Source organism: Electrophorus electricus, chromosome 20 (genome assembly GCF_041902795.1).
Source record: "Electrophorus electricus isolate QZ-2024a chromosome 20, ASM4190279v1, whole genome shotgun sequence".
Taxonomy (NCBI): Eukaryota; Metazoa; Chordata; class Actinopteri; order Gymnotiformes; family Gymnotidae; genus Electrophorus; species Electrophorus electricus.
Genome location: NC_137516.1, coordinates 6,504,404 through 6,517,193, shown reverse-complemented (window position 1 = coordinate 6,517,193; position 12,790 = coordinate 6,504,404). Strand labels below are relative to the sequence as shown.

At 37.4% G+C, this 12,790-nt stretch overlaps 1 protein-coding gene across 2 annotated transcripts; it reads left to right on the top strand.

Annotated features, from left to right (window-relative positions):
- The first annotated feature begins 359 nt into the window (after positions 1–359).
- LOC118242940 (L-rhamnose-binding lectin CSL3-like) lies at positions 360–12,600 on the top strand. Of its 2 annotated transcripts, XM_081703082.1 has the most exons (13): positions 360–790; positions 5,028–5,171; positions 5,399–5,434; positions 5,997–6,041; positions 6,786–6,921; positions 7,308–7,417; positions 7,746–7,790; positions 8,535–8,670; positions 9,057–9,166; positions 9,495–9,539; positions 10,284–10,419; positions 10,805–10,914; positions 11,520–12,600. In XM_081703082.1, exons 2-13 carry the CDS (start codon positions 5,141–5,143, stop codon positions 11,522–11,524), a joined length of 945 nt encoding a protein of 314 aa, XP_081559208.1. In that variant the 5' UTR covers positions 360–790; positions 5,028–5,140; the 3' UTR covers positions 11,525–12,600. The 2 variants fall into 2 exon arrangements, with proteins under 2 accessions (XP_081559208.1, XP_081559209.1); XM_081703083.1 differs by lacking the exon at positions 5,997–6,041 and having other exon boundaries at positions 368–790.
- Positions 12,601–12,790: the final 190 nt, after the last annotated feature.

Here is a 12,790-nt window from a genome sequence, read left to right as displayed (position 1 = left end):
TGGTTCCTTCCTTGTTTGAGTGTTTGAGTTTTCTGTGTGGATTGTTTGTTTTTTTGTTTGTTTGTTTGTTTTGTTTTGGTTTTTTGGGGGGGTGTTTTATGTTTTTTTCTGATTCTTGTTTTTTTTTCTGTTTTTCTTTATTTGTTTGGGGATTTTTTTGTTTTCCATTGTTTCCTTTAGAAACATTATTCTGGTTTGCTTAGAGTTGTTTTATAACTGGAGAAGTTTCCCCAGTATACTTCTCAGGTTTCAGTAATAGGCTGGACAAAGGCTGCCATAAAGCTGTTTGTGAACCTCTTCCTTTCAGTCCCAGTTCTGATTTCTTTTCAACGAGTACGTTTTAAAAGGACAGCGAATTTGAGGGGCAGCTGAATGCAACACCTGGTCTGCATTTTCCCCCTTCACTTTTCTAAGAAAGTTACTTGGATGGAGGAACAAAAACTCCATAAAGCCAAAGGATGAGAAAAAGAGAATTAAAAGCAGGCGTGATACTGGATGGGGAGGAACGAGACACAAATATGGACATGAGTTTATTTTATATTGTAGCAAGGACAAAACAACAACAAAAAAGCACAATGATGAGCTGGCTGGTACAATAACTGCAAGAGTAATTGCTGGCAGAACAACAAAGAGTGCTGAGATGACGCAGAGGACTAGTGACCAGCACTACAAGAGTACCTGTGGGCTTTAAATAATAATGTGATTCAAGTCTCCAATGCAAACTAAGGGCGCACAGATTCTACTGTACATCCTGCTTGCATGGGCCATCTGGCCGAATCAACTGACTCTGGTAAGTTGTAGTCAGAAAAACTTTAGTTTATTAGCAGCAGGGCTGTAGGGCTGAGGTGTATGTGAGAAAGAAGGAACTGGTGTGAGAAGCAGAATGTGTGTGTCTGTGACTGTTATGGAACTCAATTAACTTTGTGTGTTTCTACAGTCACAGCATATACTTAGGCAGTAACAATGCAACAGTTGAGTTTACATAACCATTATGTGGAATAAACAGGATAAGCTGACAGAACATTGCATTGCGTCAGAGGAAGTGTAGGGTCGTAACCAACCGTTTCACATGAAGTCTCTCTATCTGTTTTGTGCTAATAGGGCTCAGCAACAGGGTAGAGGACAGCATATGTATGATTTAGATAAGAGCCTTTCTTTGGGCGTTACTGCCACTGTCGGTGTATAAAAGAAAGAGGACTGTACTATGAGACAGTTCTCTATCCCTGTCTTACAGGGAACAGAACTCAATAATTTCTTACTACTCAATGCATGAAGTTGTCTGTATTCGATGAGCTCTCATTTTCCACTACAGTGACAAGGTCATAGGGGTGAAAAGGCACAAAACTGGTTCAGGACAGTTGGAGATTAGACAACTTCTGTCAGCTGTTGTTATTTTAACTAAGACAAAGGAAATATTCTCTTACAACATTAAGTACAACTCAAGGTCAGCAAGGGCAGTTAGTTCTCTAGAGAGAGCATATGGTGCTGAATCATCAGGGTAGGGGCATGAGCAGTCCATACCTAAAACAGACAAGATCTTCTTCATTGTATACTAACAAAGTTGTTTTATTTACATTTTGATTTTCTTACAATTAACATTTACATATATTTGTCTGAAAAACTGCACTAACTTGCTTCATTCCACACAGTTTGAAAGACTGAATAATAATAATAATAATAATAATAATAATAAGTTCAATTTATATAGGTAAGTAAATAAAATTGACACAAATTGAAACAACTCAATAATTAGCAAATACGGATAAGAAAAGAGGTTATGAAAAGTGTTGGGAAAAGAGGTATGTTTTAAGTTGAGATTTAAAGGAGAAGCATGTAGAGCAGAGACGGAGAGATTGAGGCAAAGTGTCCCATAGTTTGGGGCCGTGACACTAAAGGATCTGGCTCCTACAGACACCAGTCTAAACTTGGGGATGGAGAGGAGACCTGCATTAGAGGACCCAAGTGTATTGGGGGGCAGTAAGGGTGTAAGAGTTGAGCTAGATAGGGAGGTGCAAGACCGTGCAGAGCTTTGGATGTAGGGAGGAGGATTTTGAACTGAATGCGCTCAGGGACAGGGAGGCAGTGTAGCTGATGTACACTAGGAGTGATGTGGACTGATTTCCTTATATGAAGGAGGATTCTTGCAGCTCACTTCTGGACATATTGAAGTGAGCAGATGGTTTTGTTAGGGATGCCAATGAGGAGAAAGTTACAGTGCCAATGAGGAGAGAGTAATCAAAACTGGTGATGAAGGTGTGAACCAAGGTCTCAGCGTCGTGTGTGGAGAGCATGGGCCTAAGCCTAGCAATATTACGGAGGTGAAAATGGCCATTTTTGACCATTAGACTTGACGTGGGGTTCAAAAGAGAGAGAGGACTGAATGATGATAAAGCAAATAAAGCAACAAAAGCTAATGTCACATTTTATTGTATGTGACTGTTTTATCAATATTTAAGTTGTATTATAATCAGGTATAGTCATATAAGAATTGTAGTAACTATGAACATTTAATAGTTGTGTGAACACTGGACATTTAAATGCTTTTAAATGTTCCAAATTGATCTTTAAATTTTTTTTTAGAGTTTCATAATGTAAAGGAAATACTATATGCTTCAGTGATTCACATACAGTCAACAGTGTCGTGGGAAAATGCTTGTGTAAGCAAAGAACGTTAAGGGAGTGTGACAATAGATCAGATAAGCAGGAAATATCTCTCTTGTTTTATTGCCTGCAAAGAAGAAACGACACCCAAGCAGACTGTTACCAGCTGGCCTGAAGAGATAAGCAATGCTTAAAGCTGATTGGTCTATGAGCCATAGCAACAAGAGGGAGGAAGTCCGTGATTGGTCAAAGCATACAGTTAGAATTGTATATTAAGCAACGCTCTGTATGACTCGGGGCTTCTCTTGGTAGTGAGCACCACACTCTGTGGAATCTTTCTTTTCTATTAAAACCTTTTTACTTATTATCCACATCTGACTCCCCGTTTCATTGAATTTCCACCACACATAACCAGAAGGAAAGAGTCCTGCCACTGCTGAGCCAATGTAGGTCATGTTATAAAAATGATCTTTGACCAAGTTAACAAAGATATCCTTGCAGCGGCAGGCATAATATTTAACCTTGCAGGCATAACAGCCATAAATATGCATCTTGGCTCTTCCCCTAGTGTGCATCTCTCTCTCTCTCTTTTTTTTCTTGTTTTGTAACAGTGGCTGTTGCAGTATCACTTCAAAAGAAACATGTTCTCCTTCCCAAAGCTTACATATGACTCTGCTAGCTCTGGCTATACCTCCTATGTGCTGTATAGTCCTATATAAATTAGTAATGTAGGTCTTAGCTGTGGACTCAGTTGCACTGTTGAGGATTCATCACCAACAGGTCTCTCATAGCTTTTAGATCCTTACAATGTCTGCAGAGCTATTCAGCATAAGTCTACGATCATTGAATATCTGCAGGCCTCTTCAGTACAACTCTACCCTCACTAAATGTCTGTGCTGGCACACAAATGACCTGCTGCTGGATGACCAAATCTGCAGTTACCCTGCAGTGCCTATAGCTGTCTTTCCACTTGGCTGTCAGACTTTCATCAAATTTCTCTTAAAATAATTCATGAGGATGAGCATTCATTCAGTTTCAAAATGCAACTTCAAAAAGTTATTTAAAAAACAAAAAAAAAACAAATTGGCTGGGCCTAATATGCCTTTAAATCTGCCAGTTTATATCTGGCATTAACTTGCATCACCAAAAAATGTATGTTTATGAAAGTGTAAACAGTTTTGATGATTCAGCTGACCTGCAATGTCCTTATTCTTATTGAAAATTGTATGTTTGTTTTATAGTATAAAATTCAAAAGGAAGATGGAATCCAACACCATGTATCTTACATATAGCATTATATTGAGGTTATTTCTGCAGTATGGCTTGTGGAAAATTGGGGTTCTGTACGCTTTCTGGGACACACAATGGCTAGCTATGCCTTGAACTATCAATATGACTTTAAAAACCAAGGTGACCCAACTAATTGGCCTTGTAAATGCGTGAACTGAAAAAGACTGGGTGCCTCATTTCTAATTGTTTTTGTAAGTCTATAAGTATAAACTGCACTTTGAAATACTTTTGAAACATCAAGACATTACATACCACCTCAGAAAACACACTGGATAGAAGTGTGTGGAAGAACAAAACTTCATAAATGCTGTTACAAGCAAAATTAACGGTAAACATGAACAAAAACTAAATAAATGTAAAGAAATAAGGGGGAAAAGGGAGTGAAAGGCTTGGACAACCTGAGGAAGAAATGGCAAGGAGGAATAAGCCACACGCACACATGAATGTACAATTTCAACTGTTTTTTTCCATTTTCACTGGAGCCACCAGACAGCTATAAACGTCTTGGTGGTGCTGCGAGCCAGCTTCACTGATAGCTGCTGAAAGCCCAAGCAGTGTCAAGAAAAATGACCCCAGCATCCTCCTACCTAACAAATACCCTAAAGACAAAAAGAAGATTAAGAATCCCAACCACTCTGAACTCGAAAGGGAAATACAATGTCTGGGACACACCCCCTTTCCTAGTGTGATTAAAAACATGCTGTATGTAGTGCGATTCCCGTAGTATAGTAAAATACTCAAAATATTTCACGTATCGTAATATGAAAACCTCTATGTTTGATTGTATCAATGAGTGAAAGAGCATGTGTGCGGCTGCCGCACGGCAACTACATTCACAGCCACATTTATCCTCCAAGCTTCGCCTCTGCTCTCAATTGTCTGCTGAATGCTGACACAAATGGATCTTCAGCAACTCTTAATCAGTGAGATGAAGATGAACAATAAACAAGGGAACTCCATTTTCCATAACAAACCCAGAGTGGGTGGGGGGTTAAAAACAGGTTTATTAGGTTATCATTTACAATTATGGTAAGAGAGGCTTACTGTAACATTCAGTTTAAACTTCCTTATAGCAAATGTCAGCTACAAAATAAAGATATATTGAAATGAGAAGATTACTTTTGTTATACTTCAAGGGTGTTTCCTGCTTGAGAAAATGCTTCCTGGTTATGGCATTTAAATACTGATCAGGTCCAGTGGTATAAACACTTGAAGCCTCATCTGCATCTCTGACCAACAACACAGCACAATGTTCTTCCTGAAGCTCTCTCTACTCATGCGTAAGTTCTGTCCATGTTTCTGAAGCAAAAACTAATTGCACTTTTAGTGCAGGTCATACTGCAACCAATACAGGACTCTTTAAGTATGAAATCTGTGTATTAGCCCAAGGAAAACACCAAATTGCATTGAATGCTACCATAGGACAAGCACCGATTTACATTCAGTTTGGGCTGTTTTAGAGGTAGTTAAAGGAGTCTCTTTTTTTTTCTCGTTTTCTTTTTGTCAGTGTTGGCTGTAGCTCCTGACTTGCTTGTTCATGCGGGTAAGTATTAAATGCACCAACAGCATCAACTCCTCACACTGTTAACATTGTCATGGTCTTTCTTTATTACTTTCTTCTCTGTGTTTTTAAGAATTAATTTCTTTATATTATCAGTGACTACAGTCACTTATCTGTACATGAGCATTTATTTATGCATTATTAAGTTTACATACTGTAACATTATAAATATTAATAATAGAAATATTTTAACAGTATGAATCACATCTCACCTGTCATGTTCAGTCCCTTCAGCGTTCCGTGTTTTCTCTATCATGTGTAGTTTCGTTTTGTACTTACATTGTTTGATTGCGTACACCTGTCGCTCATTGCGAGTTTGGTTGTATTCTCCACATACAATAAAAAGCCTTGTTTAAAAATCTGGCTCATTACAATCTAGATCTTCAGTCTTTGGCAAAGAAAATCTACCTTGGCTTTTAGCATTTTTGAACTATGACTAAACGCAAACAAGGGTAAATGTTTGCAGAAATGTAACTTTGTCTTGGATTGTCACATTTAACAGGAATTAAACAATGATTTCTGCTGTGGTTTCTGTGTCCTGTAGAGACCAGTGTGACCTGTGAAGGAGATAATGCTGTTTTGACATGTGGTTGGTACAGGCTTCTCTTTGACATGTATCCCCTTATATGATGAAGATTATGAGACAATGTCCTATTAAATCCAACTATAAAGCACATTCAAGAAAAACTGAGTAAAGATGTCTGTTTTTAATAATATACATGTATTTCATGTATTCAAGATGATGAGACAATAACTCAGTACCTCCCACTGTTTGTGAGTGCAGACCATGCCTTTAATTAATCAGATACAGTTTGAGGAGTAAACTGTATAACTGTAGAGGGGGAAAGGAACTCCGAGCACTGGATCTGGACTTCTGCTTTGTGTCAAAAAGCCAGATCTCACTTTGGGTAAAGAACCGATGAATAAGTGCAGGAGATGAGGAGAAGCACAGGTGATGGGATGGTTGGGGTGCACAAAGTTTGACACAGAGGTCAGAGGGGAAGTTGGGTATGTATAGGAAGTTGCATAGGAGGCAGGGAGTTAAGATGTGGGCTTTCTCCCAAACTATTACAATCATTTAAATAATTGATATGTTATAAGGAAACTTAAGTAACGATGGTTTCCAAACATACACAGAATTCTTTCAGTGCAGTCTTACTCTCCCAGCACTGCTTATCTCATTTTTGCAACTGATCTGTGCACACATTTGCACACATGCAGTACCATGCACACTGCAAGGTACTGTACAGGATGTAAGCTATCTTCATATATTTTACTGCTGCTTTCCTCAATCATAGTAACCTGTTTTTATACTAAACTCCTTAAATTGTAGGAGCTGGTGTTTTGAATATCCTCAGTGCTAACTATGGCCGAATTGATTCCACAACGTGCTCTGCTGGACGACCCAGCAGCCAAATCACTAAAACCGACTGTTATGCAATCAACACATTGTCTGAGGTTACAAACAGGTGAGTCCAACTAAACTTCAAATTCAATGTATGACCATCGTACTTTTATATTCATTTCTAAAGGGCCAATCTAAATGGAGAAAACAATACTAGAATCTCACATACTACAATGACTAGACTTTCTTAATTTATCTAAATACTCAAATGATAGAATAAGTAAAACATTTTACAAATACTAGAAAATACATTTTTAGCCACTGCACAAATGTGGCAGTGCAAAATCCAAACATTTAAGTCCATGACTATCATCAGTGCAAAGGTGATCAAAATGAGGTAAGAACAAAGATCCAGGTGGATATTATAAAGTAATAATTAACAATGGAAATCGACTTTTTTTTTTCATTGAGTTTTTTTTTTATTTCTCTTTACATTTTTTCCCTCCACAGATGTGACGGCAAAAGCAGCTGTGTAGTACCTGCCACAAACTCTGTCTTCTCTGACCCCTGTTATGGCACTTACAAGTACCTGAGCATTAAATATTCCTGTGTGGTGCACAGTGAGTTTCTCTTTTGTCATCACCCATTTATATTGTTCACTGCTCTCAGTTTACCACTGAAGTGGCTTAGACCCTGTTTACACCTGTTCAATTATGCAAATTGTTTGTATTCTCCACATACAATAAAAAGCCTTGTTTAAAAATCTGGCTCATTACAATCTAGATCTTCAGTCTTTGGCAAAGAAAATCTACCTTGGCTTTTAGCATTTTTGAACTATGACTAAACGCAAACAAGGGTAAATGTTTGCAGAAATGTAACTTTGTCTTGGATTGTCACATTTAACAGGAATTAAACAATGATTTCTGCTGTGGTTTCTGTGTCCTGTAGAGACCAGTGTGACCTGTGAAGGAGATAATGCTGTTTTGACATGTGGTTGGTACAGGCTTCTCTTTGACATGTATCCCCTTATATGATGAAGATTATGAGACAATGTCCTATTAAATCCAACTATAAAGCACATTCAAGAAAAACTGAGTAAAGATGTCTGTTTTTAATAATATACATGTATTTCATGTATTCAAGATGATGAGACAATAACTCAGTACCTCCCACTGTTTGTGAGTGCAGACCATGCCTTTAATTAATCAGATACAGTTTGAGGAGTAAACTGTATAACTGTAGAGGGGGAAAGGAACTCCGAGCACTGGAGCTGGACTTCTGCTTTGTGTCAAAAAGCCAGATCTCACTTTGGGTAAAGAACCGATGAATAAGTGCAGGAGATGAGGAGAAGCACAGGTGATGGGATGGTTGGGGTGCACAAAGTTTGACACAGAGGTCAGAGGGGAAGTTGGGTATGTATAGGAAGTTACATAGGAGGCAGGGAGTTAAGATGTGGGCTTTCTCCCAAACTATTACAATCATTTAAATAATTGATATGTTATAAGGAAACTTAAGTAACGATGGTTTCCAAACATACACAGAATTCTTTCAGTGCAGTCTTACTCTCCCAGCACTGCTTATCTCATTTTTGCAACTGATCTGTGCACACATTTGCACACATGCAGTACCATGCACACTGCAAGGTACTGTACAGGATGTAAGCTATCTTCATATATTTTACTGCTGCTTTCCTCAATCATAGTAACCTGTTTTTATACTAAACTCCTTAAATTGTAGGAGCTGGTGTTTTGAATATCCTCAGTGCTAACTATGGCCGAATTGATTCCACAACGTGCTCTGCTGGACGACCCAGCAGCCAAATCACTAAAACCGACTGTTATGCAATCAACACATTGTCTGAGGTTACAAACAGGTGAGTCCAACTAAACTTCAAATTCAATGTATGACCATCGTACTTTTATATTCATTTCTAAAGGGCCAATCTAAATGGAGAAAACAATACTAGAATCTCACATACTACAATGACTAGACTTTCTTAATTTATCTAAATACTCAAATGATAGAATAAGTAAAACATTTTACAAATACTAGAAAATACATTTTTAGCCACTGCACAAATGTGGCAGTGCAAAATCCAAACATTTAAGTCCATGACTATCATCAGTGCAAAGGTGATCAAAATGAGGTAAGAACAAAGATCCAGGTGGATATTATAAAGTAATAATTAACAATGGAAATCGACTTTTTTTTTTCATTGAGTTTTTTTTTTATTTCTCATTACATTTTTTCCCTCCACAGATGTGACGGCAAAAGCAGCTGTGTAGTACCTGCCACAAACTCTGTCTTCTCTGACCCCTGTTATGGCACTTACAAGTACCTGAGCATTAAATATTCCTGTGTGGTGCACAGTGAGTTTCTCTTTTGTCATCACCCATTTATATTGTTCACTGCTCTCAGTTTACCACTGAAGTGGCTTAGACTCTGTTTACACCTGTTCAATTATGCAAATTGTTTGTATTCTCCACATACAATAAAAGGCCTTGTTTAAAAATCTGGCTCATTACAATCTAGATCTACAATCTTTGGCAAAGAAAATCTACCTTGGCTTTTAGCATTTTTGAACTATGACTAAACGCAAACAAGGGTAAATGTTTGCAGAAATGTAACTTTGTCTTGGATTGTCACATTTAACAGGAATTAAACAATTATTTCTGCTGTGGTTTCTGTGTCCTGTAGAGACCAGTGTGACCTGTGAAGGAGATAATGCTGTTTTGACATGTGGTTGGTACAGGCTTCTCTTTGACATGTATCCCCTTATATGATCAAGATTATGAGACAATGTCCTATTACATCCAACTATAATGCACATTCAAGAAAAACTTAGTAAAGATGTCTGTTTTTAATAATATACATGTATTTCATGTATTCAAGATGGTGAGACAATAACTCAGTACCTCCCACTGTTTGTGAGTGCAGACCATGCCTTTAATTAATCAGATACAGTTTGAGGAGTAAACTGTATAACTGTAGAGGGGGAAAGGAACTCCGAGCACTGGAGCTGGAGTTCTGCTTTGTGTCAAAAAGCCAGATCTCACTTTGGGTAAAGAACCGATGGATAAGTGCAGGAGATGAGGAGAAGCACAGGTGATGGGATGGTTGGGGTGCACAAAGTTTGACACAGAGGTCAGAGGGGAAGTTGGGTATGTATAGGAAGTTACATAGGAGGCAGGAAGTTAAGATGTGGGCTTTCTCCCAAACTATTACAATCATTTAAATAATTGTTATGTTATAAGGAAACTTAAGTAACGATGGTTTCCAAACATACACAGAATTCTTTCAGTGCAGTCTTACTCTCCCAGCACTGCTTATCTCATTTTTGTAACTGATCTGTGCACACATTTGCACACATGCAGTACCATGCACACTGCAAGGTACTGTACAGGATGTAAGCTATCTTCATATATTTTACTGCTGCTTTCCTCAATCATAGTAACCTGTTTTTATACTAAACTCCTTAAATTGTAGGAGCTGGTGTTTTGAATATCCTCAGTGCTAACTATGGCCGAACTGATTCCACAACGTGCTCTGCTGGACGACCCAGCAGCCAAATCACTAAAACCGACTGTTATGGAACCAACACATTGTATGAGGTTACAAACAGGTGAGTCCAACTAAACTTCAAATTCAATGTATGACCATCGTACTTTTATATTCATTTCTAAAGGGCCAATCTAAATGGAGAAAACAATACTAGAATCTCACATACTACAATGACTAGACTTTCTTAATTTATCTAAATACTCAAATGATAGAATAAGTAAAACATTTTACAAATACTAGAAAATACATTTTTAGCCACTGCACAAATGTGGCAGTGCAAAATCCAAACATTTAAGTCCATGACTATCATCAGTGCAAAGGTGATCAAAATGAGGTAAGAACAAAGATCCAGGTGGATATTATAAAGTAATAATTAACAATGGAAATCGACTTTTTTTTTTTCATTGAGTTTTTTTTATTTCTCATTACATTTTTTCCCTCCACAGATGTGACGGCAAAAGCAGCTGTGTAGTACCTGCCACAAACTCTGTCTTCTCTGACCCCTGTTATGGCACTTACAAGTACCTGAGCATTAAATATTCCTGTGTGGTGCACAGTGAGTTTCTCTTTTGTCATCACCCATTTATATTGTTCACTGCTCTCAGTTTACCACCGAAATGGCTTAGACCCTGTTTACACCTATTCAATTATGCAAATTGTTTGTAGATTTTCTTGATAAGATTTTAATCATGGGTATTTACACTCAGCAGTAAAATGCATCTCTGATTAGCCAGAGTGAAATCTGATTGGTGAAAAATTGATAGCATGAAAAATTCTAAACAGCTCATACCTTTCAATATTTTTTGGAGAAAGATACCAACTGCAATATTTATGCTTTGGGGAGGATTATGCACAGTTATGTGGTGTGACAACATGTTGGGAGGGGTTTTGGTTGTCAGGTGTGGTTCAGAGATACCAATGTACATATGTAGCATCTGGCTAAAATGTACTTCAGACAACTATATATATATATATATATATATATATATATATATATATATATAGACACACACACACACACACACACACACACACACACACACACACACTTCAAGGTATACTTTCTTTCTTTAACTCTTTCAATAATTTGAACAGTAAGGACATTGTTGAGAAAATCATCTTTCTCGTTACTGCTATTGACTGCTCTTTGTTTTCTTACAGAATAACTGAAGACATTTCAGCTTCTTCCCTGGTGTCCTCTTCAATTTGAAAAGGATTCAGATTAAGTTAAAATATGTAACCCTTCAGTATCCCATCCTGCAGAGGCATTGATATACTACATATATTAAATGACTGTAATGATTGTACTTTAACACCTTACTTCAGGGCTGATGAATATTTGAGGGATCCGCCTGGCACTAGTGGTTACAATCAACATTTGGTATGGACAATGACATACATAATTGTAACTGAAAAAGATACAAAAATACTCTACCATCAGCTAAGACAAATGATATGAAAGCATATTTGCCAGCAGGGAAATACATATTACTTAAACAATATTTTTGGTATATAGCATAAACACATTAGCAAAACAAGTTAGCAAAAAAAGGGGGTGTTTTTTTTTCATCTATCCTTTTGTTCTCTGAGATTTGCTTGCTCTGTAGCCTTTTCAAAGGATGGTGAAGGTGCATGTTAATAAATGCATAATCAGAGTGAAGATTATCTTCCTTTGTCTTTGCCTCTAGAAATACTAGAATGACTAAAGGCTTTCTGTAAATTCTAGAAAATACATAGATCATAATTTCTAGAAAAAAGTACAGTTGCAGTGCAGTTTGCCAATTTTTCAGTCCCTGACTGAAGTGTAAAACTTAAAGGTAATACAAATGCTATTAAATAATAACAGAAATATAAGGCAAGTTACTTTACAAAGAAATTAAGATTCAGCTTTTAGAATTCTATAATTGTTGTGACATGATGTATTGGGATGGGTTTTGCTTGTCAAATGTAGTTCAGACAGACCAGCGTGTTTATATTCATATTTATGTAACACCAGGGCGTGAGGTGATGTTCCATTCCAAGGTTGGGTTTCAGTATTGCAGAATTGTTCATTTAGTCATTTTGTTCCATTTCTTCATAAAACTTCTCAATTCCTTCAGTCCCAGTTCCCTCTGATAATATTAAGCTAAGGGGTGTTGGCTCTTCTATTTTCTGCTTTACTGATTTATTTCCCATAATGTATCTTTTTTTGAAATGTTGAAATTATAGAGCGGAATGATAAAATAAATGGAATGGAATAAAACTGTAACGAGGAGGCTTTAAGGAGGATGCGGGGACGAGTAGCGTGGAACACCAACGCCCGTTTATTTGACATTCAGACACGCACACTATCAGAAGCAAAAACCAAACTGGAGTAACTGGATTAACTTTCAACAGGCAAAGCAACTGAAACTTAAAATCATCGACGTCTGTAAACAATTTATTGAAGAACC